The 23261-nt window shown below is 40.2% G+C and overlaps 1 protein-coding gene across 2 annotated transcripts in view; it reads right to left on the bottom strand.

Annotated features, from left to right (window-relative positions):
• Positions 1 to 23261, bottom strand: part of LOC126259709 (sodium/hydrogen exchanger 2-like) — a 1006529-nt gene that overhangs the window by 139359 nt on the left and 843909 nt on the right. For both annotated transcript variants that reach the window (XM_049956680.1, XM_049956681.1), the window contains 2 exons: positions 10798 to 10839; positions 7121 to 7240 (listed from right to left, as the gene is read on the bottom strand). In XM_049956680.1, the coding sequence (XP_049812637.1) occupies positions 7121 to 7240; positions 10798 to 10839 (162 nt within the window). The remainder of the gene's footprint in view (positions 1 to 7120; positions 7241 to 10797; positions 10840 to 23261) is intronic.

Genomic DNA, 23261 nt, shown 5'->3' on the forward strand with positions numbered 1-23261 from the left:
TCAGCGATAATGCTAAGAAGTGCCTGTTGCCTAGCCAGCACCCAAGCTGACTGCAAGACCTTAAAGATGCCAAGCCCTGCAGGGAAACTCACAGGCCGAGTCGTCATTTATACGAGACTGACATTTCCTCACAGCTTGTTTTCCTAGTCGACACTAGTGATGATGTGTGTATCATACCTACATTGATGGCTCCCCCCGTCTTTTCACCAACAAGGTCACTTCTGTGAGCTTTCAAAGCATCAACATTACAAGCCTCAGGCTGTGTCAAAGTTACGGTGCACCTATCTCCTTCTCTGTGTTTTGTGTGGACTTTCTACATTGCCGACATCGATGAACCAATTCTCCGTATGGATTTTTTGTCCCATTACAAACTCTCTCCAAATGTGTTGCAGGGCTCAGTGCTACACCATCCCACTAACACTCAGATACTGTGCTCCCACACTTATGTTCCACGTTCTGTTTCCCTCGCAACATGTGAGTTAGTACATGAGTGCTCCGCCCTCATGGGTGACCTGCGTCACTAACCTGTGGTCAGAATATGACTTGGCAGCACAACTCCACTGGGAAAACAATGAGCTGAAACTATGAATAGCACACACTTACAACAAGCTTGTCGCGGCTCGTACCTCACTGCTGAGACTGCATTCCACAGTGCCACCATCTAACCTTTTTTCTCCAGCAGACACCAGCTCAGACACTCAGCAAGTTAGTCCGAAAACATTAATTGCGTGTGATGATTCGCATCAGGTAGACACTGCACCCCTGACACACTTGCCACATTCAGTGCTATATGTTTCAGACAGTGCTTACAAAGACAGTCGCACGCGCAATATGACCTCGCCCAATGTGCAGGCAGCCACCCCACGTATTGATAAACATTCCCACTCTCTTGCACGCTAACCAAGTGACTCAGCGGCCGTTGCTGTTCCCCATGCAACATCAATTCCTCTCTTGCCTGAGCCAGTTACCTAAGGCAACACTGAAAACAGACAGTTGCTGTACGTCCCGACCTGCTCTGTGCTGTGCGCACAGCCGACCTCTCAAAACAAGCGCATGCCACACTCACATAATAAGCATGTGACTTTCATGCTGCCTTTACCCTCCCGCACTAATGGTTACGCCTTGTCGTACCCCACTCATCCTAAAACTTCACATCAGGATGTTACTCAGTCTCATGTGCAGTTCTCAATTTCTTCCATCACTGACAGAATGACACACAAGTTAATTACCACTGCCGGCCCTCCTATTAGGTACAGGATTGGATGCCTCAACCCCATTACATTGTGTGTGGCGCGGCAGCAAATTAACGAACTTTTGGAGGCAAGTTTTCTACAACTGTTGGACAGCTATCGGTCTTCACCAATTCACCTCATCCCCAAACATGATGGTTCTTTTCGAATGTGCGGTGATTAAAGATATTTAAACACTCGTCCCATTATAGACAGTTACCCCATGCCGAACATAAACAATTTCACTCATATGTTATCGGGAGCCACAATCTTGAGTGTGATTGACTGTAAACGTGCCTATCACCAGATTCCAAAGACACCTATTATCATGCTGCTCACTTTGATCCGATACAACTTCATGCAGTTCAGCCTGAAAAATGCGGCAGAAACATGGCAACGTTTCATCAACTCAATCTTACAACAGTTCGAGTTTTGCTTTGCATATCTGGATTACATTCTCATTTTCAGCAACTCTGCTGAGGAACATGAAAATTATTTATGCAATGTCCTCCAGACCTTGAACTCCAGACCTTGAGGTCAACAAGGACAAATTCCAATTGTGCCGGACCTCTGTCACATTTTTGGGTTACACCACGTCCACTGATGGAATACAGCCTCCCAAATGCTGCATGCAGGCCATCACGTCACTGCCACCTCCAGCTGCTTACAAAGAAATTTAATGTTTCTTGGGTAGAATTAATTACTACCATCGGCATCTGCCTTCTGCCGCCACCGTGCAGGACCCACTGTCAGACTCGCTGTCGGGCAAACAGACTTCAGGCCTTAAACCAGTTCGCTGGTCTGAACCTATGCTGGAGGCCTTCAAGGCTCTAAAAACTTCCTTAGCTCACGCCACGACATTCACCCATCCCGACCCATCGGCCGAGTTGTTCATCATTATGGACGCCAGCAACATCCCGGTGAGGGCAGTATTACAGCAACGCAAGGGCGACACGGTTTCTCCCCTTCATTTCTTCTCTAAAAAACTGTCTACAGCTCAGAAGAAATATTCTGCTTTTGATAGGGAACTTCTGGTGGTCTATGAAGCCATCAAACACTTTCGCCCTGATGTCGATGGCCACTCTTTCTTCATCCACACTGATCACAAACCACTAGCAGACACTTTTTGCAACCGTCCCGAGGACCAACCCCCTCGGCGTTTCTGCCACTTTGATTTAGTCTCTCAATTCACAACAGATATTTGCTACATCAGAGGCACAGAAAACATCCCCAATGATTTTTTCTCGTGGATCAATGCTGTCTCAAGCATCATTGACTTATCCAACCTGGCTGCTCTCCAGGCCTTTGACAAGGAATCTTGAACTCTCCTCACGGATCCTCAAGCATCTCTTGTGTTTACCAAAGCCAAGTTCCCTGGCATTTTGGATGAGGTGTGGTGCAATTCTTCTACTGGCACCCTGCGGCTGTTGCTTCCACCCACATTGCGCTGGCAAGCCTTCGACCCCTTGCATAACCTCGCTCATCTCGTGTCTGCGTCACTACACAGCTCATATCCAAGTGTTTAATTTGGAAAAATATTAAATGGGACTGTCAGACCTGAGCACGCAGCTGCATCCCCTGTCAACACAACAAAATCAGCCGCCACACCACCCCTCCACTAGGCAAGTTCGACATTCCGCAAGGACGATTTCACCATGTACGTATTGATCTTATCAGTCGACTACCACCACCGGAGAGCCACAGATATATTCCCTCCACAATCTACCACATGTCTCGCTGGGTGGAAGCTGTTCCTTTACCCAACATCACCGCTGAAACCATGGCCAAGGTTTTTGTCTCTTCATGGATTGCCAGGTTCGGTTGCCTGACCACTATCTCCATTGACCAAGGTCAGCAGTTTGAGTCTGCCCTGTTCACCATTTTATGTAACATCTGCAGCATTAAAAAACTTCATACAACAGCCTACCACCTGCAAAACAACGGGTTAGTTGAATGGTGGCACCACCCTCTCAAAACAGCCCTCAGGTGCCATGAGTGCCTCTGGTCTGAGGCGCTTCCATGGGTGTTACTCGGTCTCCGTTTGACCTTTAAACCAGACTTACAGGGAACCATCTCTGAATTCGTTTGTGGGGAGAACCCAGTCCTACCAGGGGAACTTATCCTGCCTCAAGCACCCCAGGATTTTCCCCCCTCCCCAGATTTCATTAATCGCACGCGCACTCACTTCAAACATGCATGGCTACACCCACCTATCAGCCATTCCCTGCTGGACATTTACGTGCCAACCGCACTCAGTATTTACTCCCATGTTATGCTCAGGCATGATTCCATTAGACAACCCCTGCAATCACCCTACCTTGGCCCCTTTAAAGTACTCCGGCAGGACGAGACAACATTCGACATTATGGTTAAAGATCGTCCTCAAACTGTTTCATTGCACAGGCTCAAACTTGCTTTCATGGACTCCAACACCCCTCTGCCATCTCATTCAGACACTCCTGATGACTTTTCTGCCGTGGAGCCTGAAAATGCTTTGTCTCATCCCACAGTGCTGTTTTCTCCAACCCATGATTCGTCATCACCATTCGCAGGTTTTCCAAGCACGTTGCCATCCACCCCATGTGTAGGTTTTGCTGCCACTTCACCATCTGCAGAGACTTGCTCTCCCACATTCAATCTGTGCTGCAATGTGCCACTACACCATGTGGACGATGTGTCGATTGTCACCTTTGATGACCGTGTGCTCGTGCTCCTAACAGACACTTCGGCCGCTCCATCCAACGGGCAGTTATGTCAGTGTGGTGCCCCTATCTGTATCACAGTTTTATTTGTGGGTTAGAAGTGATACCAGAGAAGGAGGTCTGTTCCACCTGGCTACATTTCACACACTAGAGTGAAGGATACACACAGCAAGCAATTTTGGTTCACCTCAAAACCAAAGTGGCACAGAGCAACTGCACCAGTGATCCTCAAAAGGCATATAAGACCAAGTCTCAGTTCTTTTTAGGGGGCTTTTGACACAATGCTATCATCTGTCCGATATCAACTTTTGATGCATGTATGTCTTGCAGACATGAAATCATAAGAAGATTGCCACAGTGCAAGCATCAGCCACCAGCAGCAATCCTTTGAAGATGATTAATAGTTACCTCACAGAAATATTGTGAAATTTACACAGCCTGATACAGCTGCAGACCTGAGAAGCATGTACTAATTATTTGAACTGTGGAGAAGCAGGATGGTACAACAAACACTCTGCGATGTTATTGCATATGGCTGAAATACTGGCAAGTTAGAGTCTGCACAATCCACATGACGTGGCTGGAAGTGAGGCATTCCCCTTAGTGTCAGTTCATACTGTAGGCAGACTCTTGGAGGCAGAAAACATTCAACATCAATGCAGACAGGGTTGACTGTATCCTACAACCCAGAACCAAGAATATTGTTTATCTTCATGTGCCTGAAAACATCCAACCAGAGCAGCACCTGCCCTGAATAGGCAGAGCCCCCATGGCAGTCTCTCAGTTATGTGTCTCGTATCAGACTACACCTTGTCAGCTCCAAAAGATTGCTGTATTTTCTTGGTGGTGCACGAGATACATTTTACAGAAACAAAGATGTTGAGTGTCTTGTTGAAGTGGTGCCTTACATGCATAAGCAGACACAAGAATAGCAGTGTTATCCCCCTGGATGAGTCATAGTTTAATCTGGAGAGTGATTCTCACTGCCTGTTCGTTTGTTATACCACTGGGACAGTTTACAAGTTTACAATCTTAGCACTGTTGCGAAAAGGAAACCATTGTGGTGATGCCAGTACTGTTATCTTAGGCAGCATCATTTTAGAAGCATACAGTCCACTAAATGCTTTTCTTAGGGATATTGTGACATGTAATACTAAAATTTAATAGAGCATAGTCAATAAATAAATAAATAAATATATAACAGAAATATTGTGATTGCTGTAACCTACAGGGATGATATCCTGCAATGTTATGTGTATCTTTTTATGGTGAATATGGACTATGATTCCCTCAGGTTGATATAAATGCCTGACAGTGCATAACTGACCTGATGGACAAGTACCTGCAATATTACACTGCTGTAGAAGTCAGTTTCCTCTGCAGTCTTAAATCTGAGTGAACATTCATGTTGCGCTGTTGGTCAAGGGACTGCAGCCCTAACACCACCACAGACTATTACTTAGCTGTGTAGGGGACTTGTCCAGTAGTAGGGGTCTTACTGTAAGCCATGCTATATGGACTATCCATAGTATTTACCCTGTATTTCCATATTTCCATCAAACTGCACAATGACATTCTGTAGGCCCTAAACAGAAAGATAAAAAGTGTACAACTTTGCTTCCACCATTTGCCGATAGGTGGCGACAACGGTATGTAGCGGACGAAAGAAACATATGGCAGACATCAGGCAGTTAGCTTGGACCTCAGCCAACACAACCTCATTCAAACATTAGTCGATTTGTGTCCGCATTATAAAGTTGTTCTTGATTGAAATGTCAGTTTACGAGCCTAATTCTCATCATTTGCGGGAGGTGTTACTGTTTTGTTTCAGTATGAAGAAAACAGTGGCTGAGTCTCATTGAATGCTCTCAAATACATATAGTAAGGATGCTATTAGTAAAAGAACGTGTCGTGAGTGGTTTCAATGCTTCAAGAACAGTGATTTTAACATCGTAGACCAGCATAGTGGTGGAAGAGAGAATGTTTCCGAAGATGCAGAATTGGAGACATTTCTGAGTGAAGACTCATGTCAAACTTAAGAAGAATTGGCATGATTAGTGGGAGTGACACAGCAAGCCATTTCAAAATGTCTCAAGGCTATGGGAATGATTGAGAAAGAAGGAACATGGGTCCCGTGTGAGCTGAAACCAAGAGACATTGAACGGCATTTGTGAACAGTTGCTTCAGAGGCAAAAATGGAAGGGATTTTTGCATTGCATTGTAACTGTGGACGAAAAATGGGTTCATTGTGATAATGCTAAATGCAAAAAATCATGGGGATATCCCAGCCATGCTTCCACGTTGACGGCCAAACCGAATATTCACGGCTCCAAGATCATGTTCTGCATTTGGTGTGACCAGCTTGGCGTCGTGTACTATGAGGTGTTAAAACCAAGTGAAACAATCACAGGTGCTCATTATCAAATGCAATTAATGTGTTTGAGCAGAACATTAAAAGACAGACGGCCGCAGTACAGCGAGAGGCACGATAAAGTGATTTTGCAGCACGACAACGCTCGACCCCACATTGCAAAAGAGGTCAAAATGTACTTGGAAATGTTAAAATGGGAAGTCCTACCCCACCTGCCATATTCTTCAGACATTGCTCCCTCTGAATATCACCTGTTTAGATCAATGGCGCATGGCCTGGCTCACCAACACTTCTGGTTTTATGAAGAAGTCACAAATTGGATCAATTTGTGGATCACTTCAAAAGATGAACAATTTTTGCAACACGGGATTTGTACACTGCCCAAAAGATGGGAGAAAGTAGTGGACAGCTATGGAAAATACTTTGAATGATATATGTGTAACGAATTTGTTTCATTAAAGCCTCAAATGGTAGGAAAAAATGGCAGAAGCAAAGTTGTACACCTTGTACTTCACACAGTAATTGCCAGTAACAGTTTAGTACAAGATTTCTCATATACCTAGTATCTGCACCACTAATGTACAGTAATATCTCCAGGGTGCATTTTAGTGCACACATAACCTTCATGCATCATTTTTGTTCAGAGATCCCTTATCTTATGTATGAAAATGCATGACAGACTACTGTACAACAGCAAATAGTTTATGTCATTAATTAAATCACTTAGCCTGCTAAGTATATAATTTAGTTGCTACATTCTACTGAATCTGACAAGCAAAAAAGTTCAATAATTCACATTTGACAATGTGTGCACTTACGGTGGCAACAGAATCAAGAAAAACAGCCGAGGTGTAAATGTTGGCAGAGCAAGCTGGCTGACATGACTCTGCAGAACAACCCGATCTTCAACATTTTCTGGAATCCGTACACCAGTTGAACTGCGTAAAGAATAAATATTTTTGTCAGCAGACATAAATTTTAATAAAAAAACCATCACAGAAAGGGATATATATTTACTTCAGCAAATTCATGATCAATGCTTCCTCTCCAATATGCAGGTAATATAACAAATTAAATAATGTTAGGTGAAGTCTCAGAAGAATCACAATGTTAGCTCTACTGAAGAAAGGGGGAAAACTCAACTTGTCAATCTGTACATTTAAGAGGTGTGTACAGAGCAATTCAAACATTTTGGAGCAGCAACAATGTAACAACTGCTCTGTCTCTCCAGTGCATGTACATGAAGCTGTAAGATTCCATAAGTTGGGGAAAAATAATCACACTTATCATTCTCAGAATCAGAAAATCCTGAAAGACCAAGGATGGAAAGGTCAATTTCAATATGGTGCTACTTGTTCACAGCATTAGAAGACACCAGAGTGTACCCATCATTGCCAGTCAGCCAATCATACAAAAAGCTGACAGTTTCTGCCATTCTACTTTTTTACAAGTGTTGTGTCATTAAAATTAATTCAGAATGGCTAATAATTATATAGCAAATTTGGTAGGGATGCTTTGCATTTTTCTTTGGATTGTAACAGAAATAAAACTACACTGGAAGTTGTATTGCATATTTCAAAGTCTCTTTGGTAGCCATGCTAGAAATAAGAACAGACGATACAAATTTACTGACATGCATAACATCACCCACATCCATGAAAGTGTCTCCCATGAAGAGGCCACTAATATCACAGGCTGGTTACATAAAATTCTGTAGCAGCCAAATATAAGGCTACCTGGTAGCCAGCTTGCCCTCAGTTTCTCATTTGCCAGCTGCTATTATCCGGCTCTGCTACTATGAAATGAACTACATGGGCTAGACTATAATTGTGTTGTATAGTGACTGTTGTGTTTTCTGATTTACTGCATGATCAGAGAAAGGGTCCTGTTACCTGCATTCCACAAACTGATATAACATTTCTGTACAGTGCTTCTGTTTGATGAGGATGTGGTTTCCATCACTATATGACTTATTTGGAATTATGCTTAGTAATATAACTTCAATGCGTGTGCACAACAAAGTACTCATGCTTGGGCTTACTAATTTCAATCAGGAACAATTAATGTTTGGTTTTATAGACTAACAGACTATATACTCTGTTGTTGCAGAAAGCTAACTTTGTGTTCAACGAGTGATTGGTGGCCCGAAAGTGAAGGTTACAATATTCTCCATCTCACTTGAAGTATGGGGATAATTTTGTAGAATCACCCAATCTTTGCTAAGATCAAATGTAAATTCACAGTAAAGATTACAGAAAAATAATCTATATAATGGCAGTGTCATACATCCAGTCCTAAGGTGTTTTCAGTAATGACAAACTGAACATTTCTAACATCAGAGCTTCCTACATACAGTGACCTGTCATTATCACCATAACAAAAAAACATTTAAATATTTCAGCAGCATATGAGTATATGATTTCATGGCCAGTTCCCAATACAATAAAATTGTTCTGGGTATATGTTCAATTGAAAATTGAAAACTATCCATCATAAGGAAAGTGTAAGGTTTGTAGTGAGATGCACGAATCCTTCTATACCTTTTGGGCAATCAACCCCCCCCCCCCCCCCCCCCCCCAATGTTTGTGGTGGTAGGATCTTCCAGTCATCCTGGAGTCTGAATGATTTGTCTTCCCTTTTAACCTTTCCCAAACTATCTTCCACTCCTCCCCAAGTAAGGAAGCAGAGTCATCAAAAAATTTAGAAATGATTTGAGGTATGCCCCAGGAAAATGTGATGGGACGCACCCTGTTCATTTTGTGTATTATGACATCATTGACTTTTTACAGATGATGCCATTACCTATAACAAAGTACTATCCAAAAAGAAAGCTGCACAAATATCCAGTCAGATACTGAAAGATTCTGAAGTGTGTAAAGGTTGGCAACTTGCATTTAATGTTCAGAAATGTAAAACTGGGCACTTCACAAAATGCAAAAAATTAGTATGGCTACAATATCAGTGAATCAAATTTTGAATCAGTCAATTCAAATAAATACTTAGGTGTAATAATTTTTGGGGATGTATAATGGAATGATCACATAGTCACAGTCATAGATAAAGCAATTGGCATACTTTGGTTCACTCACAGAACACTGGGAAAATGAAGTCTTTCTATATAGAAGATTGCTTACAAAAACTTGTGCAACCCTTCCTAGAATATTGCTTGCATGAAAGTCATATAAAATAGGACCAACAGAGGATACTGAGCATTTACAGAGAAGAGCTGCAAAAACACTCTCAGGTTTGTTTGACTTGTGAGACTTCGCAGACATATGAAAAATTTTCCAGTGCAGTTTGTAATACAGTACATACTGTATCCCTTGACCTTCTCTTAGTTTTGCATGATACTCTGGCTTTTTTATGTAACACAGAGTTTAGAAGCATTTAATCCATTTAATAGCCTGATTTCTAAGGAAGACCATTTTCAGAGTAGCCTGTAGCTATGTTACATGTTTTAGTATAGCCAAGTACATTGTGGATTTATTTCTACACTGTATTTTTAAAATGCTTCTTCAAGACCTCATTTATTTTTTTCCTTTGCAACATGCTATTAAACATTAGCTGTTGATCATCATGATCTGAAAGATTATTAACTATAAGAATTACACCACAAATTTGCAATCTAAGTGCACCTATAACGATGTGGTCAACAGCAGTACTGCTAGTTTCTGTAACCTTGCTACAAATTGTATGAGATGAGTTACATTGGATTTAATCACAAGGGGCTTAAGTATAATATAGAATATGTATGCTCTAAAAGGTTTAAATTAAAATCTCCACTTAGTATTACTTCGTTTTAAGTTTAATTCCCACACTTCATTCACAAATGGAATGGGAGAAAACCTTAACATTAGGCACTGTGAAAAGTGCTCTCTGCCACAATTAGCAGAGATTCATAGATGATGTAAATGAAGATCAAAATTTTTATGATCCTATTGGGTTTTTTGTTTGTTTGGATCATAAAACATTATTAGGAAGTTAAAAATATCATCTTTATATGAATAGTGTTTTATGTGAGAAACTAATGCTGGTTTAATGATAAAAACCTAGAAATGATAAGTGTTTGATGTGAGACAATAATATTGGTTTAATAATTAAAGCCTAGAAACAGGTCATAACAATTATTTTTTCTGATATATTATTAATCATTTGAAGTTCTTCTTTCTGGCATGATCATGTGATGTGAACTATGGATGTACATATATAACGGTATGAATTTTATGCCTGTGTGGATTCTAAGTTCTTTCTGTTCATCAACTACAGTTTACTGCAATTTGGTTTCTAAAAAGAACTTCTGATTTAAAGTGTACTGAATGAATGCCCTATTTTTGTTTCAGTTCCCAAGTATGAACTGTTATTCCTAATGTTACTGCTCTTGTAAAAATTATAATTACAGAAATTCAAGTAATATTATCAGAAATAAGTGTATATGATCTGAAATACAGTATATATAAAATGTAAAGATCATGTAATGAATATTTAATTTACTCACTAAATGATTGCTCCAACTGTCACACCCACAACGATCATAAGGCTGAAAAAAACAGAAGCAGTTATTATATTTTTTATTTATAATGTGTAAGAGAAAATCCTTAAAAACACATAACAAAAAACATATGATTAATATATTTACATTGATTGCTCCATGTGTAATTTGTTCACTGCTTTCATTTGGTGTACTGTTTCAAGGTCACTCATTTCATGTGCAATAATATAGTATGCACAAAAATAAGCCACCTGTATTTCTTTTGTGTCATTATAGAATGTAATACACATCTCTGTTCAGCAGGCAAGAATTTTCACACTACCATCATATGTCAGTCTCCCAAAAATTTTGTAGTTGATGAGTTGCATCTACATTTGTAAAGTACATATATTGTAAACAAATGTACTTATTTTCATGTTTCCATGGAAGCTCACAACAAAAACACATCTCTATCATGTCCAAATCTGCTAAAGGAATACAATGTGAATACGACTACAGAGATTAATTTTAGGAGTCCAATACTGACAGATATGGAACAATATTTTTAAGAAAAGGAACAAAATTTTTAACATAAAGTTGTCTCCAGAGATGTGTATTTTTCATGGCAGTTGAAAATATTGTTATTCCCTCAGTTGCATCATTGTTACAGATTGATTGTGCAATGAATTTAGTCAGCAGTGACTCAATACTGGACTGCAAACAAACTTAGATGGTATTTGCCGAAAGCCATTTGTACCAAAACCATCAGCACGTCCCTCAAATTTACTGAGAACTGTACCAAAATAGGCCTTATTGCTTAAAATATAAAATTGTTACAGTATTTTTGAGTCCTTTAATATAAGGACTGGACAAGGAAAACATGTCAGTTTTCACTAACACACACACACACACACACACACACACACACACACACACACACACACACACACACACACAGATATGCATACACATGCCTCTGCCTCTTCATATTGCCTTTAAGGACTAACAATGGCAATGCTTTCTTTCTCAGTGGGCAGTCTGGTTGTGGTGGGTGTAGTGTTAGATGAGGAGGGTAGAAGGAGAGGGAGCTGGGAGGCAGGTAGAGGGATTAGGGATAGCTGGCTAGTGGCTCAGAGGGAGGCAGTTGGCTTGTCGGCTAGGGGTGCAGGAGGGAGGGGTGGCAAATATATGGGCTAGGTGTGTAATGCATGATTATAGGGGCCAGTGGGGAGCACACACTGTAGGTGACATGTGAATGTGAGTTGGTGGGGTGACACAACAGAGGAAGGGGAAACACTTGGTTGGAGGGTGCATGACAGTGGGTTACCTATGACTGAGACTAGGATGATTATGGGAGCAGAGGATGTGTCATAAAGATAAATCTCATCTGCATAGTTTAGAGAAGCTGGTGATGGAGGTGTAAGGGTACTGGTGTGTAGAATCTGTAAGTGATTGTTCTTTGGAGGGCGACAATGCCCAATGGCGCAGAGAGTTGCAAACAGAGGCAGTTGTTGAGAGGCTGTGGGAGATGTAGGCTGTGTGAGCCAAAGGCGGTTGCGTAGTGAAGGATTTATCGCCATGTTTAATAGTAGTGGCACACAGTTTGAATAATAGTGTGTTTATGTTTGTGCAGTGTGATAAAGGAAATAAATTAAATTTTACCCGTTCTTAATGTGTCTCCACCAGTTAGTACCACACCATTGCATTTAACAATTAACGAAGTCTCGATATACACGGTCAACGACAACAAGGGGATTGTAACATAATAATCATTAATTAACCCATATAATCTCCAAGATGCAGGGAGCTTATATTTGGCGACATGTGTGTCGGACGTTGATTCCTTCGCAATCTTCGGATCGTCGGAGAAGATGGCACAACAAACGGTGAGTGAAGCAGCTAATTGCGACCGCGGCACTTTGTTTCTAATTGTTTTCCACATCGCACAGGAGAAATTAGGAAAGAACCTCTGAACTATGTCAGAGACTGTGATATTTATATGATCTTTTAAATTAAGTGTTGGAACTAATTATTAACGGACAGTGATTTTTGTGAACATTGTTAACATGGCGGACACAACACAAAACAACAGTGAAGTTATTAATGAAGAGGGACAAGTTAATGCTTTAGTCAATGTAGAATGTGAGTTTGGACTTGAGAATACCACACTTAACGTAATGGAAGATAGCGGTGTAGTTAGTTTCGATTCAGCGATGCCTAGTTCAACACCAGTGAGTAGTCAACAAACGGGAACGAGTGTTAGCACTAATGATTTGATAGTGCAGATGTTGAAAGAAATCAAATAGGGAAGTAGGAATGCCAATGAAGAAATAAAGAATTTATCACTTGCAACGGTTAACTTGCGAACTGAGCTCACTAATTCACTTAATCAGAAACATAAGGAGCTCCAAAAGGAATGTGATACCAAACATGAAGAACTTGAAAATAAAATGCAAGATCTTAACACAAAAGTTAATGAACAAGGTAAACAATCGAGCATGTTAGTTAACAATGTTCAAGAAACAGTTAAGGCTCGAAACAATGAAATTTTGAAAATTAAGAGTACATGTAAAGGCAACAAAGAAACAATTGTTAAGTTAGTTCAAGGCATACAGACACAATGTACTGAACTGAGTACCAAAGTAGGCGAAATTCGCCAGGTAATGTCATCCAAAAATGGTTTGAACAATGTCAATAAAGACCTTGTACGTCAGGAAATCAATGCAGCGTTACGCGAAGTTGATAACAATATGGTTAACGTACCTCAGGTTATTGTTGATAATGGATTGAGCATACACAACTTTCAAGAGTACGATCCAAAACAAGGTATCCACACAGTTGCCTTTATTAAGCAATTTAAACGCGTGTTTCCAAGACATTATACGGAACATGCGAAAATTGATACATGCATTAGTCACATGAAAGGCGAAGCACATATCTGGGGCATCAGCATTTCAGAAAATTATTCACAGTACAAAGAATGTGAATCTGCATTCTTGAGTAAATTTTGGTTGTGAGAAAAAAAGTGGGATGTAAAATCAAAGATTCTTACACCGCCAAACTACGCAAGGCTTTATGGAACAATGCATGAATATATGCAGAAATTTTGGAACGACAATGCCTATCTTGATGATCCAGTCAAGGAAGAAGTTAAAAAAAATGGCTCTGAGCACTATGGGACTTAACATCTGTGGTCATCAGTCCCCTAGAACTTAGAACTACTAAAACCTAACTAATCTAAGGACATCACACACATCCATGCCTGAGGCAGGATTCGAACCTGCGACCGTAGCGGTCACGTAGTTCCAGACTGAAGTGCCTAGAACCACACGGCCACACTGGCCGGCCAAGGAAGAGGAATTGATGTTAATTTTGATACAGAAGCTACCTTTCGCGGTAAGTGAAAAGTTAGCACTCACTCCAAAATTGAACATGGAGCAGACCTGCCTAATGATCAATAGAATTGATGTACTTAACCATGAATGCGAACAGTGCGAGAGAAATGATGATCATCATTCACGTGGTAATGGCCCACCGCGACAAGAATTTATGACTAATGGAAGACCAAGCAGATTTGATAGCAGAGGGGACGGAAAACAAAGAAGAAAAGAGTATGACACACCGAACAGATTTAATTACAATCAGTACTCAGATCGATCACAGTATGAAGAAAACAGAAGACAACAATGATTGCCGGAACAAGAAGGAGCCCAGAGCGTAATCCACAGGAACGTGAACCAGTAAACTAAGTCAAGTTTCGAAGATGACCCGCTCCGATACTCAAGTTACAAGAAAAGGGTCGCATGTAGTGATTAACGCAATCAAGTGTGAATGAGTAGATGATATTAAAGATGATTTGTATTGAGAGGATGAAAATAATGATCAAGAAATCTTAATGCATTTTGTAGAGGTGGAGGTATGTGGAATTATTGTGGACGCACTACTGGACTCAGCGAGCGAAGGAATTGCAATTTCAGAAAATTTGTTTTCACGATTAAATAACTGGTGGCATTTGCAACATTCCCCATGAATGGCATACGTATTGTCAGTGCTGTAGGTAATAGAAGCAAACCCATTAAATGTCAAGCTCTATTGAAGTTTAGAATCAACGAAGACGACTATGAGCAGAGCATATTAATTGTTGGAGCTCTTAATGTCGGATTAGTTCTTGGAATCGATTGGTTGACTGAAATGAGGTGCAGTATTGAATTTGAAAAGGGTTGTCTGTGGACAAGAATAAATAATGTTGAGAAGAAGATAATGTTTAAAGGATTTATTAATGAAGAAAATAAGGGCGCTGCGTGCGCGAAGATGAGGCTAATGTGTTTCCGAGGAGAAGAGGAACTGGTGACTTATGATGATTCTGAGGAAGGTCCTGCTCTGCGAGAGAAGAATAATGATGAAGATGCTCTGACTGGTATTTGAATCAAGATTCAGACGTCAGTGAACTTGACGGAAGCAAAAAGAGAGGAATTAATGGAAGTGCTGAGATGAGAAGTTGCCCTGTTTTCAAAATTATGTGGATTAATTAAAGGATATGTTTGCAAAATTAAAGTCAAGGGACATGAACAATTTTGCAGCAAATTGTATGCAATACCTTTAGTGAAGAGAGAAGCAGAAGAAAAGAAGCAAGCCCACGATAAAATAGTGAAACCTATCATGTACAAGGTTGGAGATCTGATCCTAATTCTGACTCACACGAAGTCATCTAGTGTGAATGAGGAGATAAAAAAGTTCAATCATTATTACAATGGACCATTCAAGATTAGAAAGCTGGTTCACCCGAATTCAGTGGAGGTAGAAGTGATTAAATCTGGCAAATATCATAGCCTACAACATGTTGAGAACATTAAGTTGTGTAAGTGTCCTGAACTATCACACGGAAGTGTCAATTAGTGAACCGTATTTAGTTATAAATATGCTATGTTACTGATGGACAAACCTTTGGACAATAGTCGATAGTTATTGCGAGATAGTGAAGACTGTAGTCGGTAGCTGCAGTGAGTGCATTTTATTCTCTGTGTTTGATATCGTGTGACTTTCTCTTATGTCCTGTGACAGGTGCAGCAGTGGACAACGGAGCGACGCCTGTAGTGTGTGTTTTGGTTTTCAGGAAGCAGGCAACAGTGCACAGCTAAGCGCACAGTGCATTAGTCTTTTGTTACCTCATGCTGCCGTAATGTTATTTTATTGTTTTCATGCCTGCCTGCCAATGACCTTCGACGCCCAGCACGCTACGGTTTGGGGGAGGAGGAGGTAGCTGATGTCATGAGCAGCTGACTGGCATCTGGCACTTGTCATCATAATGGGAACGTGCCGCTGATGAACCGTACGGCGGAATGCAGCGATTCTTCGTGGGTGTAACAACAGCTCCTAGATCTTCCTGTCTCTGGCAGTGTCGATGTCACTCTTCCCTTGTATCAAACATCGTAACTGCGTGTGATGACCAGCTCAACACATAGGACAGTGATAAAAGCAGAGTAACAAGTGCTATGTTATGTATAGTGTTTGTGAGTCCTCAGTGGTGACGATGCCACTCCCCTTAGTGAAATCGTGTGAATTTCTGCTCAGTTTATAGGCAGGGCCCCAAAGCAGAGTACCCAATATTTCCTTATGGTGTGAAAAGTGCTCAAGCCAGCAAAATGTCTGTTGTTTCTAAATAATTTACTCAATGTAACTTGGTTGTAAATGGAAAATATTTCTTTAAAGGTATGTACTGATTTTTGTATAAAATAGTCTGTGTGCTGTGTGCCAATTTACATATTTCAATAGTTAATTGATAAAATGTTTTATGCCTGTAACTGTAGTTTTGACAGATGCATAGTGTAGATAGGTTTTACATTTGTATTAAGGTATTTAAAATTAGGCTCATTTATTCAGATTCCATTCCTTAGTGTCAATTATGTTCTTTACTGTGATTCATGTGTGTAATTAAGAGTAACCTTTTGCTAATATGCTTGATATCTCCAACTAAAGGAAAACTGTGTCAGTCACATTACATCTTTTTTACATTTTTTTTCTGATTAACAGACAGTTAGTAAATTATGTGTAAAGTTCTTGCTTTCATTAAATAATTTTCAAATTGCTATATTCATTGATCATGTTTTATGTGCATGGAGATAAGGTTAATTAACATTAGTTATATTTTGAAAGTCATTTGTTCTCAGGGTCAGATACTTATTGCAACTATTTGACATGAAATACTAATTAGTGTAATTTTCAAATTTTGATTTTTTATTGTATAACTTTCGCTAGGACTTCTGAGTCACCTCAAAAGGTAACCTAGCTCTAGTTTTATTTTGGTGGGGATGTGAGGGTACTGGTGTGTAGTATCTGTAAGTGGTTGTTCTTTGGAGGGCGACAATGCCCAGTGGTGCAGTGAGTCACAAGCAGAGGCAGTTGTTGAGAGGCTGTGGAAGATGTAGGCTGTGTGAGCCAAAGGCGGTTGTGTAGCAAAGGATTTATCTCTATGTTTAATAGTAGTGGCACACAGTTTGAATAATAGTATGTTTATGTTTGTGCAGTGTGATAAAGGAAATAAATTTTACCCGTTCTTAATGCGTCTCCATCAGTTAGTACCACACCATTACATTTAACTATGAATGAAGTCTCGATATACAGGGTCAATGACAACAAGAGGATTGTAACATAATAATCATTAATAAACCCATATAATCTCCAAGATGCAGGGAGCTTATAGAGGGAGGGATCAGGACGGCATGGGTTGTGAAGTATCCATTGAAACTAAGCTTGTGTTGCACTCAGCCACATGTGCTGCTGGTGAATCAGCCACTGACATTGAGCACATTGTACTCAGCTGCATGATGTGCCACCAAGTGGTCAAAGTTGACCTCCCAGTGGCATGACATGCAGTTGAGCACAACTTCCTCAATTTCAATGGCTGCTTCACAGCCCGCACCATCTTGATCATTCCCTCCACCACCAGCCTCTCTAAACTATGCTGATGGAAAGTCACCCTTACGACACATCCTCTGCTCTCATGATCTTCCTGGCTTGAGTTTCAGGTAATCCACCCTCCCCAAACACTCGACACAAAAGTTTCCCCTTCCTTTATTCTGTCACCCCATTCCAGTTCACATCCTCACGTTTACTCTAGCTTGTCAATGGACAACTCTAAAACCTAGCACTTTTTCTTTCTTTTGTGTGTGCCTATCAACAATCCAGTGCTCGTTTTTTTCAGTGAGTGGTTTCCTTTAACCCAAAAGAATGTATTACTTACCCAACATGGAAATCAATACTGTGTGTAGCTCTTGGATCATGTCAAAGGATAATGGCAAGTAAATTTTTCACCATGAGAAATGTTTGTGATTAGTAGATGACCAGTATCATGCCAATAGACTGATGGCATCACCAGTGTTGTGGACAGATGAGCCTTAGAAGTCAATCAGTATGGAATGTCATGAACAACACAAAAGCATTACTAAAGCAGAAGCCAACAAACTAACAGTAAATCCACAGGAATGGGGGTTTTCCGACAGGTAAGACATTCAAATTCAGCAGGTTCTAAAAAAAAAAATATTGAGCAGAGAGAGGCAGAGAGAGAGAGAGTGAGAGAGAGAGAGGGGGGGGGGGTGGGAGGGGGCCGGTTGGCCCTATCATAACCTCACTACCCACCCCTCCTGGACTGCTGCTAACCTTTCAATGTGTGTGAGGTTTCTACTTCTCATGAAGAAATTAGTCCAAAAGCTGAATATTTCCAGCATTCTTTTTCATTGTGCCTGTCTTCAGTTCAAGACTTCAGGATAATGTTGTACCCATTCTGATATGGATACATCCACTGACTTGATTGTAAGGGAGTCATAAGGCCACTGTATGCTCCCTTTAGGCAAGAGAGCTCACAATTGTAGTAACTGACCCTTGATATCCTGGATGCTGGCACTGGAATGGAATTGACATCTGAGCTGGTCACCTACAAGTTCTATCAGGGACAGATTTTGGGATCTTGCTGGCCACAGAAGTACCTCAACATTAGGCAGACAGTTCATAGAGACAAGTGCAATGTGTGGGCAAGCAGTGACCTGTTGAAAAATGTCACATTGATACTGTCACATGAGAGTTAACACGCATGGACTCAGGATGTCCATTATGTACCACTGAGCTGTCAGAATTCCCTCAGTCATAACCAACCATGACCTGACAACAAACCTGGTGGCTCCACATACTACGACATCAAGAGTAACACTGCTGTGCCTCACCAAAATATTGGAAGAATGGGACATCTTCCCAGGTCACTGCCATACCTACTGAGAGTGGTCATTCAGGGTAACACAGAACCAAGCATTATCACTGAACACAACATGATGCCATTCATCAACTGTCCATGCTTCCCGGTCTTGGAACCACTCCAAGGACAGCAGTTTGTGTTGTTGTGTTAGTGGCAGACTACGCATGGGTTGGTAATTCCCTAGTCCAGCTGCTGTTAGCCTCCAACGAATGGTGTGGGATGTTGCAGAATGTTGCAGGGAGTCCATTACTTGTTCTTGGGTGGCAGGAACAGATGTGAATGGGTTAAAATGTTCTTGGTGCACAAACAGTGATCCTACCTTGTGGTGGTCAGATGTGCTCAGCTGGAACCTTGACAGCAAGTATGCCTGCCCTCACATATCATGCAGCACATAGGGCCACTGTCACATCTGAGTGCCTCACAAATCTGGATACTGCATGATTCAACCATTGGGCAAATGAAGACCAACAAAGAGGCACCTTTCAAAGTGTGTCAGGTACTGATAATGCTGTCTCACATGAGTAAGTGACTCTTTTGTATATGTCACAGTGAGCACTCAATGTCTGACACTGTTCATGGCTCTTTTATACCCTAATCAAGTCTGGTCACAACATTAACACAAACAATACAAATATACTCTGGTGGCTAGTTCATGTGTAGCAGAGACATCTACATCTACATCTACATCTACATCTACATCTACATGGTTACTCTGCAATTCACACTTAAGTGCCTGGCAGAGGGTTCATCGAACCATTTTAAAATTACTTCTCTACTATTCCACTCTTGAATGGTGTGTAGGAAAAAGGAACACCTAAATCTTTCTGTTCAAGCTCTGATTTCTCTTATTTTATTATGATGATCATTTATCCCTACGTAGGTGGGTGTCAACAAAAAATTTTCGTATTCAGAAGAGAAAGTTGGTGATTGAAGTTTCGTAAATAGATATCACTGCAAAGAAGACCGCCTTTGTTTCAGTGACTGCCACCCTAACTTGCGTATCATATCAGTGACACTCACACCCCTATTGCACGATAACACAAAACGAGCTGCCCTTCTTTGCACTTTTTCGATGTCCTCCGTCAATCCTACCTGGTGAGGATCCCACACTGCACAGCAATATTCCAGCAGAGGATGGACAAGTGTAACGTGGGCTGTCTCTTTAGTGGGTCTGCCGCATCTTCTAAGTGTTCTGCCAACAAAGCGCAGGTCTGTTTTGCCTTCCCCACAATATTATCATTGTGGTCTTTCCAATTTAAGTTGCTCATAACTGTAATTTGTCTAATCATTTATATACCCATCAATAGTGTGGATTACTAAATAGCTTTATGTTATGGGCAGCTGCAGCTGAAGTAGTTGATATTTAACAAATCAGACACTTCCAACTGTATATGAAGCTTTATTTACAGGAACATAACCAGTTTCATGATAGCAAATCATGTACATCTGAACAAGATACAATGACTACAGTTGAGATTACGATCCAAAAATCGACACATATCCTAATAATCTGAGCCATATGACAACCAATATAAAATTCTCACACATCAGTGAAATTTTAAGCCAGTAATATTGGAAGGAGGGGGGTCAATATTCTCAAAATAAAATGCTGTTACCCACATGAAGCAGGACATCACAGATCAAATTCACCTGTTGAAAAACTGACATGTTAATACCACATTAACCCACAATGAAAAGAACAAAATAACAAATGTCACAGCTACTAATATTGAAACCCTGATTGTAAAGAAAACTCAGATCATACCAGGAAACTGTGGACAGCATCCCTCCAACTGCCTCGCCATGCAGGGCCACAATGCTAGTCAATGTATACATGTGTGTCACAGTGGAGGGCAGTAGCACTACCACACATGTAAATGGGGATGTTCCAACCATTTTCCAAGTGTGTCCAAATATCACGTGAATGAGTGAGGCCCCAATTACACAATGAACTATGAAATATTACACTAAAAAATAGATACAACAAAACTGACCAGATGCAAGAGTACATAACAACAAACCCAGGATCAGTAACTGAGGAATAAAACAAGCTATGAGAGTCTCCTTGGGAGATAATTAAAGCTGGATAATACATTGTAATGTCTTAACACCATTTGAGTATTAAGAGTGTGTTGAGGATATAGGTTTAGACTCCACATAGTTCATCTCTTCAAGAATGTTTAAGGTCTGTGTCACTTCTTATCTGTGTAAGACTTTAGCTATACATGTTATGGAATGCCCAAACTCATTAAGTGGTTACTTAAAGTAGACTTTGAATTCCTCAGACATTGGCATTATATAAACCTAATGCCAAACCCTCTTTGAGCCTGCCCCATATACCTTGCAGGACAACTGTCACAACTGCTTCAGTATGCTCCAGTAGCATTGTACTTTTCACAAACAGACTTCTCTCTACGTAAAAGTCTTCAGCCAAGATTCTGTGGAATAAAGAATGCTGGCTTTATCTTTTTTGTCCTAAGCTTTTTGTCTACTTTTTGTGAAATTGTGCCAACTATGGTAACCAATGAAAGTCTGAGGAATATGAAGTCTGCTTTTATGTAACCAATTTTGTGATTTTGGCTCTTTGTAAAATGCGTAGCTAATAATTTAAAAGTCTTACCCAGAGAAGAAAAGGGGAAGACCTTAAACATTCTAAAAGAGATTGAAATTATGCTGAGTCTAAAGTTATGCCCTTGACACATCCTAAATAGACAGGTGGAGTTAAGAAATTACAACATACCATCCAAGGTTTGATTGTCTTTTAAGGATGTGGTTGGTTTGTGGGATTAAAGGGATCAGACTTTCAAGGATGTAATGTAATAGTTTTTTATTTTTATTATTTTTTATTTCTTAGTTATTCATCCTGGGTTTTATGTTATATGGTGTTGCAACTCATCCATTTTATTGTATCTATTTTTTTATGGTGATATTTTGTAGTTTGTAGGGTAGTATTATGTAACAGGGGCCTCATTCATTCCCATAATATTTGGACATGTGCAGAAATGTCTGGAACTTTCATCAATTATGTGTGCGGTGGTACTAGTGCCCTATACTGTGACAAATATGATTACATTGACTAGCAATATAGTCTTTTGTGGCGATCCAGTTGGAGGGGTGCTATTCACCATTTCCTGGTATGATCTGAATTTTCTTAACAATTGGGCCTTCGGCATTGCTAACTGGGACTTTTTTTTATTCTGTCCTTTTCGTTGTAGGTTAACACTATTCTAACATGTGTTTTTCAAATTGTGAATTTTATCTATGATGACCTGTTTGCTGCAAGTATCTGGTTTTTATTTTGAGAAGGCTGAGCCTCCTTCTTTCCCAAATTAAGAGTTTAATATTACACTGACAAGAGAGTATTTCACATTGGTTGTCAGATTAGTATAATAGGTGTCCACTTTTTGGATCATAATTTCAACTGTATGTTTAGTGTCTTGTTCAGATGTACACCTGAAGATGTGATTTGATATCATGAAACTGTTCATGTTCCAGTAAATAAAGGTTTACATATAGCTGAAAGTGGTTTATTTGTCAAATGTGAATTAAGTGTATGTATCCAACCTTGTCTTCTAGATGCTTCACTTTTTTTCTGCATAAATCCTGTATCTGGATGTGGCAATGTTAGTGGGAGAGGCTGGCTTGATGCCCTACTTTCCACCAGCCTTCCCCTCAGGATGGAATCTGTGTACCCCATCATTGTGTGTCTGCCCCATATGAAAATATGTGAACATTTTGAAAATGCTTGTGATTCATGTAACTGAGGTGAGACATGGGTACCAGCCCAGTATTCACCTAGTTGGAAGTGACAAACCATCTAAAAGCCACATCCAGGCTTGTCAATACACCAATCATTAACATTGATCCTCTGGGTGGAATACTGGCTCCAAAAACTTAAATCATTAAATGAAAAAATGAGTACAAAATTAGCTGAATTTTGCCACAATCTGTAAATAATGTTATATGGATCACCATATATACTACAACCTTATAGGTGTAGAACACAACATGGTGTTTACCAAGATCCTCTCCCAGTGGCTTGTCAATTACACCAGACGTTGTGAAGGCATTGCCAATTACACACATAAAATTGATAAATATGTTTCTTGCTTTTTAACTGTGAAAAAGTATCTAAATTTCTTTTTTGGTATATTATTAATTGCAAAAATGCTGCCAAGAATATTTATAAAGATTTATGTAATTTATGATAGTGATATAACATCTGTAGAGAGGGGACAGTGATAGC

This window comes from Schistocerca nitens, chromosome 5 (assembly GCF_023898315.1).
Source record: "Schistocerca nitens isolate TAMUIC-IGC-003100 chromosome 5, iqSchNite1.1, whole genome shotgun sequence".
In the NCBI taxonomy this organism is placed as follows: domain Eukaryota; kingdom Metazoa; phylum Arthropoda; class Insecta; order Orthoptera; family Acrididae; genus Schistocerca; species Schistocerca nitens.